The sequence below is a fragment of the Orbicella franksi genome, chromosome 4, assembly GCF_964199315.1.
Source record: "Orbicella franksi chromosome 4, jaOrbFran1.1, whole genome shotgun sequence".
Lineage (NCBI taxonomy): Eukaryota > Metazoa > Cnidaria > Anthozoa > Scleractinia > Merulinidae > Orbicella > Orbicella franksi.
The window spans coordinates 2,732,920-2,749,836 of NC_138148.1; the positions used below are offsets into that span (position 1 = coordinate 2,732,920).

A 16,917-nucleotide genomic window follows, 5' to 3' on the forward strand; every position below is an offset into this window, starting at 1 on the left:
CTGTTTGATACGTGCGTGTTGTCCGTTGTGACATTTGAGAGTCTTGGAAAGGCGGAGTCTTCATCGTGATGTCTCGTATTACAATACCACAAAGGAATATTTTGGACAGTGGACTCCGGGACAGACAATCAGCACTTTCTTTCTTACTCAACAATTAAGAGGCATACGACGGGTTAGCAAAAGTTAAAACACATAAATAGCCGGATTTTAGCATAAAGAATCTCATATGAAATCCGGAGGGGGTTAATGGTACTGTGTTATACTGCTTGGAACAATATGTTCCGATATTTCATTTCGGTAACACAATTTCACTTCTTCAGACAAGCAGTATTGCATAACTTGAAATAATAAGCATTGCACAGTTTTCCCGAGCAATCTGGACAGAGGATATTCCCAGCACAAATATAGTGTCGCGCAGGGATGCGAGCAAGTGGATTCGATGAACAGTGTACATTACAGGTGTCAAGCATTGTGACATGTCGGTGGAAAGGAATGAAAGTAATAAATCATCTTCATTTCGACGAATCCGATTTGCCGAAATATAATTTTCGGTTATAAATTTTTAATTCGCGCAAGTCAAGGACGAGCACGGGGGAAGAGCTGTTGAAATCTGAAATGAAACAATGGTTGATCATTATCAAAACGTATCAACTGCTTTCCAAGACAAACAAACAAGTTCTACCTGATGCTTAGCAACTAGTAACATAATTCGCGCGACCTTGACTGGAGGCAAAGGAGCACAACCTTAAAGTTTCGTTAGGCAGTTCAATTTGAACACAAATCACATCGTGACAGCTGAAGGGCCATCGAAAATTCACAGACATCTTATCATATTAATCCTTTTGTGTAGCAAGATTCTATTCGATATTATCGTCTTAGTTCAAGACCAAGCGAAATCGCTAGGCGCTGGCTTTGCGCCAGCTGAAGAGCAGATTGTAAATGTGTTCCGGATGAATGAGTTTGTAATCGTCATCATTTCGATAATTGAATAACGAGTACAATGAACGCCGGGCTTATTTCGTTTACGCGAAAAAAACTAAATGCATTTGGGCCAACTCGCTTAATAATCTAACTTTTAATCTAAGCAATAAAACATGAAACCGAATTGATGTCAAGGGTTTCACTTCTACCTTTTTTTGTTGTGTTTACACAGTAAACAAGAAGGTTGTCTTTGTACTAGGAAGAGGGAATCATGGGTACATCACGACATCACGATGTGCTCACGTGTAATTTGCATGGCAAGTAGTATTCTGGTAACATCTGCTACGTGATAGAAACAAGAATTAAAGCACTCTGATTGGTGGACGAGAAAACATTACTGACAGTGTCACGTAGACGTGCCTGAAAGCGTTATGCCCGAGGTTTTAATAATATACGGTCTTGCCGTTTGCTTCGGTGGTACCAAACTCGGCTGATGTGCGATACCTGAAACTACCAGTATATTTAATAGTATCTAATAACAACCAAAATTGCATAAAGTGTTAATAGTAGGGAAATAAGTAGTATGGTATCAGGTTCTGTATGCTAATTGTGGTGCAAGAAATGGTTGTCATGTTGGTAAGAGCCGAAGTGATAATTACAGAATTTACTGAAAATAACAGCATAGAACGTACGCTAGCTATGATTGGTTCATTGGATACCGTAATTCTATAGTGACCTGAAACATACTCTGAGCACAAAATGAAATAACAAAATCTTCATGGCGAGTGAAAATAGGAATGCCGAGTATCAAAGCTTTCATTAATCTATCGCAAAATCTCTAATAAGGACCAATAAACGAGTGGTTAGCCTGAAAATGATACACTGTAAAATGAGGCGTTCTTTTTTTTCGCGTCTGATCTCAGATTAAAACTGACACTGAACCTGGAAACAGTAGTTGGTAAAAATTTTCTCAAGATTATTGTCCGAAAGAGGTCAGAGGCTTCTTCCAGCTGAATTAATGTAATTGTTGTTTGGAGTCTTTAAGTCAAGATCAATTCCACAAGAGCTTGAAACTAGTGAAGCAGATCGGGTAACTAATAGTCCATCTATAAATAAGGGTCTGTTTCCTCGCTACTGGATGTCTAGAATGAAATTATTATTTTATTACTAGATAAACTATAAAAATTGTTCGCATTCATTGGTCTGGCTATCTTGCGTGGAAATTGAATGTATGGTAAACCAAACGTGTATACAATGTGTTGCAAAGGGAAGAAAATTAAAAATGGAGAATACTTATTTTTCTTGGAGGAATCGAACCCTCCGGAAAGAGCATTCGACCATTAAAAATCGCTGAATCAAGAGAAATTCCTTTCCATTTTCTGTTTCACAGAAAGCGCAACCGGGACCTACAACCAAAACTTACATGGTGGGAAATACAGTATTTATATTCGGCCAGGCTAATCCATAGGCTTTAAATTGGGTTTTCTTCCAGCACTCAGTATAGCTTTCGATCTTGATCTTTAATATTTAATCTTTAATCTTTAATACAAATTCCAAATTACATTACATTGAACAAGTCAATCCAATGAATTTGGGGACAGTTTAAAACAGAATACAAGATTCCTTAATATAAGCCGCCGCCGCCTTAGTGTATCATTGTATGATTGTATACCTAGAGAATGCTAGTGAATTCCAAACTGATTAACACACACCAGCATTTAGAATCGTTCGAACACACACACACACACACACACAAAACACCATACCCTAATGGAAAAGAGGCTTTACACGTGCAGCTCATATTCCGGAATATTTATCCGTTTGATGTGAAGTAATTCGTAACTTTGGCATTTCGGTAACATATTAAAATGATTATCTTTAAGAATCTACCGCAGTCACATAATTAATGTTTTTCATTTCATTGGTTTTTACCACTAGGCTTTGCGATGCAGCTGGAGCAAATTAAAGTGCGGGAATCGTATGCGAACGAGTTGAATTGGGTTAGGTTTTAAGACTTCTGATTGGATGAAAAAGTGGCGCGAGTTTTTTAAGCCAATCGTAAAGCGTAGCGACGCAAAACCGATCACTGTTCGACCCCGAATGAACATGGTGCGCTGCTCCACTTTCTAAGTAAAACCAAAACCAATCGTAACTGTGCTCTGCGCGGTGAGTTACATGTTTTTCTTTCGAGTTTTGATTGGTTCATGGATTTTGATTGGTTTTATTATTTTGTGTATTTTGCGTAAGTGTCTATGTTTGTTTGTTTGTTTGTTTGTGTCCCTGACCTAAACATGTGAAATGTCTTTTCTTTTAACTGGCTGCCTGGCATTTTTAACTCTTAGGTTATTTAGGGTAGCCAGCACCCCTATCATTTTTACTTTTAATCTATAATATTGCGATAAATTATTTCTAATTCCGGGATGAAATAAAAGTTGTTGTTGTTGTTGTTGTTGTTGTCGTTGTTGCCAGAGTGGCTACTTTGATTCTGGTTTTAAATTTAGAACCACTCTTTTACCTCCTAGTGGCGACAGTTTATGGGTTATTAAAAAACTCAATGTATTTCTCAGGTTGATCTGTTCAATCGGCCGTGCATAGTACTGGCAAGTGCAGGAGATCATTAGGGAGCTTAATTGTCACTTAAAGAGGGCTTCCCAAGGGGAGAAGATGCATGTTCTTTTGATCCCCAATTTCATTATTCCCTGAAATTTCCCGCCAAAGTTCTCGTTCAGAGAGTAGTAGAGGACCGTAGAGATATTCCTTGTTCCCTCAGTTTAATTCCAAAAATATCCGTTGTCTGTTTATCAGTTCCCTTGCTCCCCAAATGCCCCTGGGATGCCCTCACTTAAAACGCCAAACAGACGGAAAGCCCCGGCCAAACGATCGCAACAGTTCAACGTAACATATTGCAACATTGTTGGCCCAGTATTTGCAAGCCCCGGCCAAACGATCGCAACATATCGCAACATTTAATGTTGCGATAGGTTGCGTCGAAATGTTGCAATCGTTTGGCCGGGGCTTAAGGTTTAACGAGCATGTGCGCCATAAGTCTCGGTACATTTCACTGCCGTTCTCTGCAAAACAACAACGTAAATTGAGCAAATTCTACCAATCCTGGATAACGTAAACCCGGCAGGACAGCCAACTGATTGTATTGTTTTTATTTTCCGAATTTAACACCGTTTTGAGATAATTTGATTCATAGGTTGAATATAAATTCAGCTTTCAGTGGCGTTGTCCTCGGCGTCGCCGTCGTGGTTTCTTTTAACTCCCTTCTATCAAATAGCTGTTATTGCAATTGGGTCTGTGTTCAAATAAAGTGTACTGAAACAAGGCGAAAGGGTACCACTGAGTCCACAAAGCAGCATTGACTTTTTCGCCTTGTTTGTATAACAAACTGCTAATAACTGTAATAACTAACGGGACTTCAGGCAACAAATACAACAGACCACAACAGACCACAACAGTAAGAAGAGTACAAGTACGAATCTTGGGTTTCAAGATTCAAGTTACGTTTCGAGAGCTCTCGCTCCTCCCTGTTGCTGACCAGTTGAATAGGAGACTTTTAACACCGGATTAGTGACAGGCCGATGATCGGAAACTTGAGCTATAGGTTTGATTTGTAAAAGTCGTACTCTGATCGTTCTAAAAGAGATGAGGGTGCAGAGGAGAGGCAGAGGAGAGGACAGAGGCGGGACCTTGTCTTGGTACGAGGAGGTAGCTCTGGAGAACTCTGGAGACGCGGAGTTTTATTTGCAACAATACTGGACAAAGGTTTCACTAATTTCACGCTGAAATACTTCCTTACAGACCTTCAGGAAGTTTAAAACTGGTTTACGGTGAGCATTCCAACTGAACGTGAATACCTCTTTCGCTCAGAATTTTACTCCTTTTTTAGGAGCTGTTATAAGGCCTTGTCTGTGGGTGTTCCTCTCCTCTTGTCAAGGCCCCACCAACTAAGAGGGTCCATCGACTTTGGAGACGAGGCCCATTAAGGCATAGCAATAGGGTCAAAAACCGAATTATGGAAGCTGAGCGCCATCTTTAGGCGTTTTGAAGATTTTTGAAAAGCGGCTACCAGTATTCGACGGTCATCTCGACCAGTTCTTCCTTTCAAATGGTTAGCAACGTAGAGGAAAATCAATCATGAATCCAATTCATGAAATAATGAATTCTGTAACGTCGCAACAAATCCATAAAATTTTGATTCGTAGGTTTCAGTTCTTGTATATTAAAATAAACCCTTTAGTATTGCTTATCAGCTGACTAATGATGGTCAATGATGAATAAATATAGATTGAACAGAAAGTTTCATTCCTTTCGCAAAGTATTACTATAGTTCCTAAAGTTTTATTGATCGTCAAGGGAAAATGTTCACTACTTTTAATGCTACAAATGCTACCTATCCACATCAGAATATTGTCAATAAACTTCCGTAGTAGTTTTTTTCGCTCAATAGAGATCTCCACGCGATATTGTTTGCACTATTATTTTATGTGTATAAAAACTCGAGACGTTGTTTCTTTTGATAACCAATCAATAATTACACTTAAATAAATTTGATGAAATTGAGATACACGAATGTTCGTATCGCGTTTGCTTTCGGAAATCTTCGGGAGACAGTCGGACTGTCTTCGTTGACTTCGTTAGCCCAGTGGATTTCTCGGGGTCGATCTCCGAATGCCGCAACAGAACGCTTTGAACGATTGCCACAGGCCTTTTCATCAATTTCTTCAGATTTCTTCTTCATCTTCCTCGTCAATTTCTTCTTCCACATCACTTCCACTCTCCTGCAGATTCGCATCATGGCTGTCTCTATTGTATTCAGTCCCTGAAGACCGTCTTGAGCCACCATAATTCATCTGGGACCCAGTCTCTTCCAACTCATCGTCCGACTCGGCATCTACGATCTTCCCATCCTTGGTAACCAAGTTCTGCACGAGTGCCTCATCTACGCCTGCGCTGCGAAGGATATCCGCGTACTTGCGCTCTGCGGCTCGCCTTGCAGTGACCTGGGATTGCTGTTCAAACAGTAGTGGTCGTTTGTTTATGCGTTCTTGCATCTCTTTCAGTTCTCGGTTGTATTCCTCTTTCCGTGCTCGATCACTTTCCCTGAGGTAACAAAATGCAAAAAGAAATAATTAAGTATAGCCCTCCTCACGAAATCCTACCCCCATCCCCCCATCTCCCCCGACGGATTGGGCCTCCACCAGGCTAAAGTTAACAACTTGGGAGAGTTTTCATTGGGTTGAATGTATGAAAAAAGTATCAATCGGTTCCCGGTATCTTCTTACGATGAACGGAAGTTTCAGAATGTAGACAAAGCATGTGGGGCGACATTAGACTACTGTGGTGGGGCACTGTCACCCATGACTGCTTTTTCGCGCAAGCAAATTTAAATCAAACACGCAATGTCCTGCAATGTCCGGGATGTCCTGCAGGCAATGGACAAGACGCGACTTTTCCTTTCTTACCTGAAATTTTGAACTTTTTCCTTTGCCGCTTTTTTCAGCATTCCACTGTGATCATTTGCCATCACTTTTCTTGTCACCTCAGGTTTCAGCATCTTCTGACGGCGTCGTCTTCGTTGTTCTTGTTTGATCTCGTCTTGCTCACTAGCTGTTCTCTGCTCCAGGCTCTTGCGGACTGTGCTCTCACGCAGGCGCGTTGACTCTGTAGTTCTGCAGTACGAACAGCAATCAACCTCACCACAGTAAAATAAACCAACTAATTCGATTTAGCTTTGTCTCTTCTCCTTCTCAAGGAGGGACAGGTCATTTCATGTCAGTTTTCTCTTCTGCCTAAACTACAAACTAAAATTTGGTTATATCACTCTGAACACCAACATCGAGAAAAATATACTGTGAATCGCGCTTACTATGGAAAAAAAACTGACCTTCAAAGGAAGGAGTTTATTTGACAGGGGGATTAGTAGAAGCAGTACAAAAAAATGTTCAAATGTTGGCGTTTATAGTGGTCATTGCGCTTAGCTACACCTAGCTAGTTCACAGGCATGCCACTTAATCAAAAAGAAACAGTTATATCAACTAAACATAATAGGCTTAAGAATCCCAACTGGTGGGAGACAGACAAGTTGACTACTTACAGACATGACTGAGGAGCTGAACTAGGGTCTACAGAGAAACAACTCTAGCTTAGTGGTCAGAGCGGGACTTGAACCGGCGCCCTAACCACTCGGCCACGCTGCCTCCATTAGCAGTGCCATAACTTGAATCATTGTGATATTTATACTAACCCAAATGGAAGTGTGTCGTGAGGAGTGTACGGCCTGGCACTGGAAGACCTCTCCCGGCTGGCGGAGCGATCTCTGGACAATCTACCACTATCCGGCACCTCTTGAGACCGCGAGCATCTCGACTTCCTCTCAGCGGACATGCGCGCTGTTCTCAGATTAAAAGGCTCGACAACTGTAGGTTCCTTTTCTGTCTTCTTATTTCTCATCTCCTTTTCAAATTGCCTATGAAGTGCATCAAACTCGGGTATATCAGGGTTAATTTGCGGCTTAAACTTGTGCTCTTTTGTCATAAAAGCGTTCTTGTTGCCTTCTTTATTCAATTTGCTCCTAAAATGACCAAGCGTGTACTCTTCCCCCCGTGATTCCATGTTAGGGGGGAGACGGGACGCAGCGAGCATTTCTTGCGATCGCATTCGCATTCGAATCGCTCTGTACTCCTCTTTTTCGGCCATCCTGTCCGCCAGAGTCAGATCGAACAAACGATCAGGAAATGGATTAGCTTTAAACTCCTTTTTCTCCGCCGTTTTGTTCTCAAAATCTGCGAGATTACTCAGGGATTTAGTTCGACGCATTTGCCTTTTCTCTTCCTCTCTTTTAACAAATTTAAATGGCTTCTCAGTTGATTTTAGAATCGCTTTGCTGAGCTCTCGCACATGGTATCTTCGGAGCTCGTTTTGACGCGTGATTTCGTCGTAAAGCGGCAAAAACGTGGTTGCAGGAACAGGTTGTGCGCGAAACTTTTTATGCAACTCCGCCTCTTCCTTTTCCTTCTTCTTTTTCAAATCCTCCTGAAGAATCATTTGCGATCTTGTCATATGCTTCGCCTTTCTCTTTGCCTCTCTTACTGTCATAGTGAATGGTTTAGGAATGGTGATTTGTGGAGTCCATTCGTTCTTTTTCTCCTGTTTTTCACGGGGAGGGCTCTCATCCGGGGGGTAATCATACACAGAGAAACCTTCCCACATGTCCTCTACTACATCTAGCGCAGAGGATCTCTGAGGGTACATCTCCTTGTACAGAACTTTTCGATCTCCTGATCGTTTCCTTATGACGTTAATGTCATCGTCTTCCCAGTGTTCCCCATCTATAGGATCACTGTATGATCTTCTACGTGATTCTTGCAGTTCCTCTAGAGAAGAATCTCCTAGAAAAAAAATGAATGAAACCTTAGAAACAGTTAGATGCTAACCCTGAATTAAATTTAGTTACACTCTATGTCGTAGAAGAGGGTTGGGTAATCTCAGTAGCTGGTAGCATTAGGACATTAGGGCTTTGGCAAAATTGTGTTGGATGCAATCAACAGCAAGAGACAAACTTAGCTTGATTGTTTTCAAGATCAAAGGCACCTTGTTGGTTGGTTATCTAACAATTACAGGACAACTGTTACCCATCATGTTACAAATCATAATATGCATAACGACAACTAAAACATCTTACAATTTTAAGCGCTATGAAAGGAATTAAGATTTCTGTTGCTGAGAGAAAATTTTGCCATGAAAATTGCAGAAGTCTAACTAGGTAACCAAGGAATGAGACAACATTTGTGACTTTTAAAACTTGTTTCACACCATTATCAGCTTGCACAAGAAGTAAATTGCAATATAATTATTTTCTTTGCACCTTCTAAGTAAACCCAAAGATGAGGTCAGGACTAAGACTTGTGCAGCATCGTAGTATTTTTCAAGATTTAGAGCTGACATGATTCATGTTTCACATAGTTGCTGAAATTTTTAACACAAACTATCACATGAGGGGATCTTTACCCAAATTTCCTACAAGACTTGGGTCAAAATTTCCCCTCAGATTTGTCGTAAACTTTTTTCCCTAAGCCTTATTTCCACCCACAGTTCAAACCAGTCTGAAATAAAGCATCAGTCAGTACCTTACCCCAGAGGTCATCCTCTCAGGTCTTACTTAGCCTGTGAGCTCAGCAGGCTCTTGTTTTTGGGCGAGGGCACAAGCAGGGAAAAGCCCTCCTACATCATTCATAAACTTGCTTGTGTGCTGAAGCTTGAGTGCAAAACCAAAACGCTAGAGCTCAGAGGCATTTGCTGAGATTTGTCAGACAATTTTTACTCAAAGGTGTAAGAGGAAACAACACTTTTATTTTACCCAGGTCAAACACTGGGGCTGAACATGGCTGATCTGTATGTATTGTAATATCCTTCAGTTTCATGTATGAGAGCAATCAACAAGAACCCTGCTGCTTCACAAGAATCCATGGCCCCAGCACAGGTAAGGGATAAAAACTGGACACAATACATGCTTCAAGTACAAAGATCTCTTGGCTTGATGTTTTCAAAACTAATCTATAAGCATTTTGCTTTTATGGGGGAGGGATAATCCTCCAAATTCCTCTGATCTATATTCAGGATTATTTGACAACACTTGATTAGGCATTTGGAAAGGTCTCCCTTGGTTCCTAGGGTGGCCCTCAGGACTGGCTGCCAACTGATGAATAAATTTTCACTGAAGATAGACTAAGGGCAGTCTCTATCTCTTCCTAGCATGTGAGGAGTTTTGTTTCCTATCATGCGATGAGTGACTAGCAGCAAAAATTGGTACCCTATTTCTGACCAAAATGGCTAAACAAGCATACCCTTTGGGGCCGCACATGTCCATATACATGTAGCCCTTACAAGGGATTACCCCCTGGTTCCCTCCTCAATTCTTTCCCTAATTTGCATAATCTAAACTCAGTCCCACACACATCTGGATTTCAGGAACAAAAACGGACTACTTGCAGTGAACCCTGAAGAGAGGAAACAGGGCACGAGGTTATCCTAGAAGACGAAAATACAGGAATTAGAACTTCATTTGGATCAGCTAACTAAGGTTTATATAAGCTTACGTCTCCCTACCTTCATTTTCCTTGTCTTCTGTTGTTCTTTCACCTCTCACTGACATGTCCCTTATATGATCTTCTGGTCTGACTGGGATGTGAGTATCATCTTTTTCCTCGTCCTCAGTAGTTTCTATAAACGGATCATAATCACGCAAAGGAAACTGTTTAGGGATACTAGATTCGTCAAAATCGCTCACAGCAATTTTAGTCCTTGAGTCCAATTGAAATCCCGAGTATTGTCTGTCTTTTTCCGAATAATACAGTTTTTCAACGGCTTTTAGAGTTTTTTTGTGCTCATTCTTCAAGGCTAATAAATGATCGTAGAAATGTTCCTCGTCGACATCGTCTAGTTCGCGAAGAGACTGCGATAAAGAGTCCCTGACTGACAGTTTGGGTTTATGGCTTTGGTGATGCCTCTTGTGTCTCCGTGAAGATGGTGGTTTGTCTTCGTTCAAAGTGCTCAATCCAAGACCTTCTAGCGGTTCAGTTTCTAAAGAGCTGTTTGCCCTTTCGTTTATAGTTGCTGGTTTATCTGTTCGGGGGTGTCTGGGGGCAGTATAACAGTGATTTCTTGTAACGGCTCCTCCATGGCCCGACGCCATATTGAAGTATGGAGCTCGTAACGACCGCGGAGCGTTGAGTTTTGTGTTGGCAACAAAGTCAAATATCTTACTTTGCAGGGTAGGGTAACAAGAAACTATAAAATGTTATGAAATTTTCATTTACAAATTGGTTTTTCGTGTTCAGTGTTCACTCCAGACTAGTTCAAAATAATAAAGATTGCAGGTTTTTTTATATCTCCGTCACATTATTTCATTAAAACACCTAAATGGCGCAAGAGCTATGTACAATATAAAGTTCAGCCCCGGGGGTTCAGCCACTCTCCTCTCCACTGGGGAAACAACAGAGCCATGTAGCCTCGTTTCTTTGTTGTCGTTCTCACTCTCTCCTCTTTGGCCTCGGTCCAGAAAATTCAAAATGTCGGAATCGGCGTTGTACATCTTTGGTCTCATCGATGGAGCCGCACTTCTTTTTCTTTCAGTTTATTTTGTATCCTTTATGTCACATTGTTGTACAAAAGGTGAATAATTCGAAGAGCCTTTGAATGAAAGTCAGGAATAGAATGTTTCGTGGAATATCAGTGAAAAAATCACTGTCCTAGTTCCCTGAGACCTAATGGGCCGCGTTTCCTCTCCAGCAAGTCAACAGCTTTACCACCTGTTAGTACTATAAGTAACGGTATTATTTAAAACGGTATCACTGAGTCTGTTGAGTCTGATGAACTTATTTTAACAGTTATACATACATATACTGATCTTATTTTAAAACGTAGTTTATCAAAATTTGTTTCTCGAGTTGAAATACTTTGCGAAATTCCTTGACTCTGCATGTAATCAAGATCATTAACTTATCGGATCTAGAATGCGACTACATCAATGCTACGACGTGCTGTAGAAGGCTTAACGTGGTAAGTTCACACGTTATTTCAGGTCTGTAAGTTGTCATAACTGATTGCAATTGAAAGCGTTTTCAGTATCCCTGTCTCAATAAACCACACCCAAAAAGAGTTTTTAAAACTAATTTGTCGCACACGGAGTGGAAATATTTATTTACTGGAATCTTTTAAGAGGTTTATGTAAAGGCAGACGAAGGCAATGCTTTACTTTGAAAGAGGCCGAAATGTCATGTACTTTTTTGTAATAAATAGTTATGTTAATGTACAAATTCATTGCGCCTGTAGCAAAGCCTATTACTTCAAGTGTCAATAATGTATAGATTGTTTTTTCAGTGGATTCTTCCAGAAATGGTCGCTCATGGAGTTATAACTGTGTTACTACTTGCTCATTTCCAGTGGATATTTTTCCTGCTCAATGCTCCCCTGCTAGGGTGGCTTGTTTATAGGTAGGTTAAGTTGGTTTTCTTTAAAGTGTATATGACAGACATTTTGTTTATTTGCTCTATGGAAGCTACATGGTATTTTGATATGGAAATCCGAAAAATAAAATGGGATATTGTTGTTTTTTCGCTGCATTTTAGCCATCTGAAAACATTAAATTTCACCTCCGGTCGTGTCAGAAACCGCTGGGGGCAAGGACTTGGGACTCGTTTGGCTGTGACATCAAAACAAGAATGTAGGTCTACTTACCTTTCATAGATGTTTACAATTTTGAACCAAAATTGGAATTATGTTTGAGTGCTTAATTTATGATATATTTCACTTATTTTTTTCGTTTCTATTTGACTATGTTTGTTCAAAAAATTTTCTGACCCAACTAGAAGTGAAATTTCACATTTTCACATGGCTGCGTAGTAAAAAGACAATGATATCCAATTTTATTTTTTGATTTCCATATCACGACATAAAGCCAATAGTATCTGTCGTAGACACTTAAATAATTATCATTATTTTGAACATATCGGCCTGCCTGTAAGGAAGGGTTCATAGGTTGATGTCAGATAGAATTTATTGGAAACTTTTATGGCATGTTCCCATTAGTAAGACCTCATAAATTGAACAGTATCCCTCTCCTCAGTTAAAAGACCTTACAATAATTTATTCAGAGTGAACATCTTTCCATGATCAAATCTTCAATATTTTCCAGCCATTTTGTATCTCATTAACCTCTTACCATAAGTTACTGTTAACATCCCTGAGCCATCAGCATCAATATTTATCTTTTTCAATGTTTTTGACAAATTTTAAGTAATAAGGGATGAATTATTATCTAGCATTCCATCCAGAAATACTCCCAGTTACTGAATGGGAATAAAACCCAAGTTAAGCACCAGCCTGGTAAGCCTAACAATTTTTTGGCTTGAAGATTTGAATCACCTTACCTTTCCACAGGGTTCTCATTAAGAACTGGCTGCCGGCTAAAAAAAACAAGCTATGTCAATTTCTGAACCGCCAACTTTTCATGAAATAATACATCTAAGTTGTAAAGAGTAATATGGGGAAAACACAGGTGTTTTTGGAACGTGACTGCACCTTGACAGCCCTTGTTTCAGGACAGTCAAGACTGTAGCTAGAGAAGGGGCATGGGGTCAGGGTGTGGTGTACATATCGGATAAAAATTGAAAAAAAGCTTTCAGGTAGTCCCTTAATATTCTTGACATTATGACCTTTTCCAAAATTGATTTTTTTAGGAAACATCTCCAAGAGATTGCGTAAAATAGCATTTCAGAACCTCTTGATTCCAAACTTTTCTGCAAAGCATGTTCCAAGACCTCCCTAGAGGCTTGTCCATTCAGCCCTTGAATCTAAATTGAAGAGAACACTGTTTTCAGCATGTTTATTGTTAAGTTAAAAAAAGAGTTTAAAAAAAGTTAAAAAATATTACTTCATTCAACTGATAACTTTCTGTTTGACAGGTATGTCAATAAACCAGCTGGAAATCTTGGCTTGTATGACCCTGCAGAGATTCATAACAGGCATGAACTTAAGGCATTTCTTAAAGAAGCTATGATCAAGCTTGGATTTCATCTTGTTTTCTTTTTCCTGTATCTTTATAGGTGAGGTTTTGTCTTTGAATTTGCTCTTGCATAACTAGCATTTGCTAGTACATGGGTGATGTTGGCCAAATTATTCGTTAACCAAATTGGCCAATATGTTGTGCCAATGCTTTAGTAGCAGGTGGGTCAACACACGACTATGATCAAATGTTTAGAATGAAGAAAACACAATAAACTGTTCTCCCCGGTTGATGCGGGATACTTTAATGGGTATAAAAATTCAAAAGAAAATAAAAATTGAAAACTGACAAATGGGTAGAAAAATGTCAAAGTGTCATCTTTTGAAAAATCACAAAAGTCACATGACTATGATACTGGCTGATGTGTGGGTAGCATGGCAACAAACATAATGGGTGTTTTTTTCACACTACCAAGCAATAGGCTGTTCTCCTGGCAGCAAATACTGAAATTTTACCTCCAGCTGTTTTCTTGAACAATGAAATAACTCTCTATCTAATTGCATAATTCTAGAAGGCTAGTAAACCTCATAGTACATTTTTTATCATCCCCCAGGGTTGCAAGAGTATTTGGGTTTATAGGTGATGCAGCCATGACTTAATAACCCCTGCCACCAAATCCTTATGGGGCAAAAGTAGACCTGCCAAACCTTCATGGCCAGCTCTAAAAATTTGCACTATGTATCTTTTCCTCCCTGAAAAATGACCAGAAAATACTCTGACTGCAAAACCCTGCAAAATCACATTAATTTTATAATAATTATTGACCCATAGATTGAATTATTTTGTGCAACCACAACCCCCAACCCCCTATTCTTTCAACTCTCTCCAAAATCCCACATCTTACCTCAAATCATGGTTTCCTAGAGTCATCATCCTCTGGTGTGCCACCTTAATTGTTTAATAGCCGGCATGAATAGTTTCTGACAATATCTGTATAAATTTTTGAATCATAGAAACTTAAATATCCTTATTTGATGCAATTGTTTTATTAAATGCATTTTTAACTGTTTTTTGTTTCAGTATGATAGCTGCCCTTTTAGATGATAACAAATCCAAGACGGCAACAAGCTGAAAGACCGACAGTTTAACTTATATGAGGACTGCTGCATATGGACTTGTTAAACTCCACTTATCCATGTGGTGGTCCTCAAAGAGCTTTTGAGATTCATTCACCCAGTGAACACAATGCCTTGATGCAAAAACATTATGGACGTCTTTGAACAGTCAAGTAGTGAGAACAGTTTAATTTATAAAATTAATGGCATGTCACTGCTACATCAAGTTGTTATGAGTTTACAAGCTTGTACAGTTGAAATAATTTTTCTTGATAATTTGCATTATTTTTATTTTGACATAACTTATTAAATAATAAATCTTTTTATTTGTGTTCACAAAGAGGAAAACATTAGCTGAAGCATAACAATTGAATTTTTATTGGAAAGTTGAATATTGATACATTTTAAATATTCAGCCTGATAACAGACAAGAAGGACCTCACACCAGGGTTTCCTACAATAGTATTATTGACTGACAAAAAAAGACTGAAGAGAAAAAAGACAGAAGAACAACAAATATCTTGCGTGAATCAGATTTGATCCAAAGTGAAATGAACATGCACCTGCAGGCACTTGTCACAATAATAATATGAAGATTATGCACATATTTTTAGATGAAATATTTACAATTTGGTTGAAGTGGTAAGAGTAATCTCACTGTGAAAAATGTCCGCAAAACTTGCCATGTATGCAAAGATATCATACCCCTACCTTCCCAATAAAATATGGTCTTGATTGCCTGAGACTTCTGGCAGGCTCCTCCCTCATCTAAGTATATAAAGCTGTTTCGAGAAAGGATGTCAAAATAAAGCATAAAAGTGCACAACACAACCCGTATGGGTGGAAGTAGAAAGCTGCTGGCACACGCTGAGCACTTAATCAGAAATAAGGACATGACAAATGCCATTTCTTTTGTTTTCTTTTTCTTCCCTTCAGCGACATGTACTTATTTCTCTCACCACTATTGTGCAATCTCCTACGTATACACCCGGGTGTATATACCTAGGCTAAATCTTGTCACCCATATCTGATCACTTGGGCAGTGAGTGGCTATGTTTTCAGTGAGAATGATTTCAGGTTTTTTGTTGGAATAATTTTCAATTAAAAAAATAAAAGTATCTACAATTTTAAAAGGACATTGAATTTGTTGTTTTGCAAAGATGTTAAAATGACCTTCCTCTTCTAGTTTATTTCACACGATGATAAATTGTATTTGATGTGCATGAAAATCCCATTGCTGTATTACTTCTTGCAGGCTGCTTGCCTTGCCAATTCTAATGCTCCTACAATTCCAGCTGAATCGCCATAGATACTCTCTCGGATGTAGCTGGCCAATCCCTCATCTGTCTTGAATTTCTCCGCATCCAGGTATCCTTTGAGCAAATCCTTGAACCATCTTCTGACTATGCCATACAGTACCTTACGTTTCATGATCCCACCTCCCAACACGATCACGTGAGGGGACAAAGCATACGTTATATTTAGGCACAGTGCCCCTAGGTAGTACCCAGCCTTCTCCCACACTTCATGATTGTCTGGGAGGGTGTGAAGCTCTCTTTGACTTACCCCTGCACGATCTGCTATAGCTTTAGAATGCACCATTCCCTCTACACAGTAGCGGTGTTTGAAGGTGCAGCCCCCGGGGTAACTGTCCCCAGCCATGGGTGGTATTATCATGTGTCCAGCTTCCGGATGCAAAAGCCCGTGAATGGGTTCCCCGCGCACTACAGCTCCTACGCCGACGCCAGTTCCTATAGTGATGTAAACCACTGTCGGAGGATCGGTCTGGTCTTGTTTAATTTTTGCCATTTCAGCAATGGCGGGTGCGTTGCAGTCGGTTTCGAATACAATTGGAGTGGACTCGCCAAATTCGCGCTTAAAAAATCCGACAACGTCGGCCACATTTCTCCAACCCTCTTTTGGGGTCGTTGTGATGTAACCAAAGGTTTTGGATTCCTTGCACAGATCTAAAGGACCAAATGAAGCGATTCCTATGGACGAGTACGCGGCGATTTTTAGACCGGCGAGCTTCTCTTTGAGGTATTCTGACAAGCTTGAAAGCGTTTCCTGAGGCGTGGTTGTATCGGTCTCAAAACATTCAACCATCGTTGTCGGATGACTTAACTCGGCAATCGCAGCAAGGCATGTAGTTCCTCCAAGCTCAACTCCAGCGATGTACGCCATTTCTTCTCTTTTGGCAGTCTCCAAATGACAAGCTGACACCCTGTTATAGCGAGGGCAATAACTGTTGACGTAAGCCCTCATTGTATATCAGTTTTCGCCACCTGAGGCTCTCGTGACAATTTGGGGGATCAGACCAAATTTGCATGGAGGGTAGACGGTTCGACCTTCCATTCATTGTTGTAAAAC

At 40.0% G+C, this 16,917-nt stretch overlaps 4 protein-coding genes across 6 annotated transcripts in view; 1 reads left to right on the top strand and 3 right to left on the bottom strand.

Annotated features, from left to right (window-relative positions):
- Nucleotides 1-16,917, bottom strand: part of LOC145485910 (exportin-1-like) — an 80,788-nt gene that overhangs the window by 2,231 nt on the left and 61,640 nt on the right. The window lies entirely within an intron of this gene.
- On the bottom strand, nucleotides 5,241-10,710 carry LOC145485906 (protein FAM161B-like). The gene is made up of 4 exons (XM_081464563.1): nucleotides 10,036-10,710; nucleotides 7,175-8,318; nucleotides 6,393-6,599; nucleotides 5,241-6,030 (listed from the first exon to the last, which is right to left on the bottom strand). Exons 1-4 carry the CDS (start codon nucleotides 10,619-10,621, stop codon nucleotides 5,652-5,654), a joined length of 2,316 nt encoding a protein of 771 aa, XP_081320689.1. The 5' UTR covers nucleotides 10,622-10,710; the 3' UTR covers nucleotides 5,241-5,651.
- Nucleotides 10,774-15,680, top strand: LOC145485909 (protein cornichon homolog 4-like). Of its 3 annotated transcripts, none has more exons than XM_081464566.1 (5): nucleotides 10,774-11,069; nucleotides 11,419-11,487; nucleotides 11,809-11,921; nucleotides 13,392-13,532; nucleotides 14,513-15,680. In XM_081464566.1, the coding sequence occupies exons 1-5, from the start codon at nucleotides 10,863-10,865 to the stop codon at nucleotides 14,562-14,564; spliced, it is 582 nt and encodes a 193-aa protein (XP_081320692.1). In that variant the 5' UTR covers nucleotides 10,774-10,862; the 3' UTR covers nucleotides 14,565-15,680. The 3 variants fall into 3 exon arrangements, with proteins under 3 accessions (XP_081320692.1, XP_081320695.1, XP_081320694.1); XM_081464569.1 differs by having other exon boundaries at nucleotides 11,872-11,921; XM_081464568.1 differs by having other exon boundaries at nucleotides 11,419-11,484.
- LOC145485908 (putative fructokinase) lies at nucleotides 15,771-16,812 on the bottom strand. The gene has a single exon (XM_081464565.1). The coding sequence runs from the start codon at nucleotides 16,810-16,812 to the stop codon at nucleotides 15,790-15,792; it is 1,023 nt and encodes a 340-aa protein (XP_081320691.1). The 3' UTR covers nucleotides 15,771-15,789.

Excerpts from the sequence above, each read along its gene's own strand:
- LOC145485906 (XM_081464563.1), bottom strand. The coding sequence starts at position 10,621 with ATGGCGTCGGGCCATGGAGGAGCCGTTACAAGAAATCACTGTTATACT. Across the intron at positions 8,319-10,035 it reads AGAAGACAAGGAAAATGAAG|GAGATTCTTCTCTAGAGGAA; the intron begins GTAGGGAGACGT and ends TTTTTTTTCTAG. Across the intron at positions 6,031-6,392 it reads GAAAAAGTTCAAAATTTCAG|GGAAAGTGATCGAGCACGGA; the intron begins GTAAGAAAGGAA and ends TTGTTACCTCAG.
- LOC145485909 (XM_081464566.1), top strand. The coding sequence starts at position 10,863 with ATGTACAATATAAAGTTCAGCCCCGGGGGTTCAGCCACTCTCCTCTCC. Across the intron at positions 11,922-13,391 it reads CTAGGGTGGCTTGTTTATAG|GTATGTCAATAAACCAGCTG; the intron begins GTAGGTTAAGTT and ends TCTGTTTGACAG. Across the intron at positions 13,533-14,512 it reads TTTTTCCTGTATCTTTATAG|TATGATAGCTGCCCTTTTAG; the intron begins GTGAGGTTTTGT and ends TTTTTGTTTCAG.
- LOC145485908 (XM_081464565.1), bottom strand. The coding sequence starts at position 16,812 with ATGAGGGCTTACGTCAACAGTTATTGCCCTCGCTATAACAGGGTGTCA.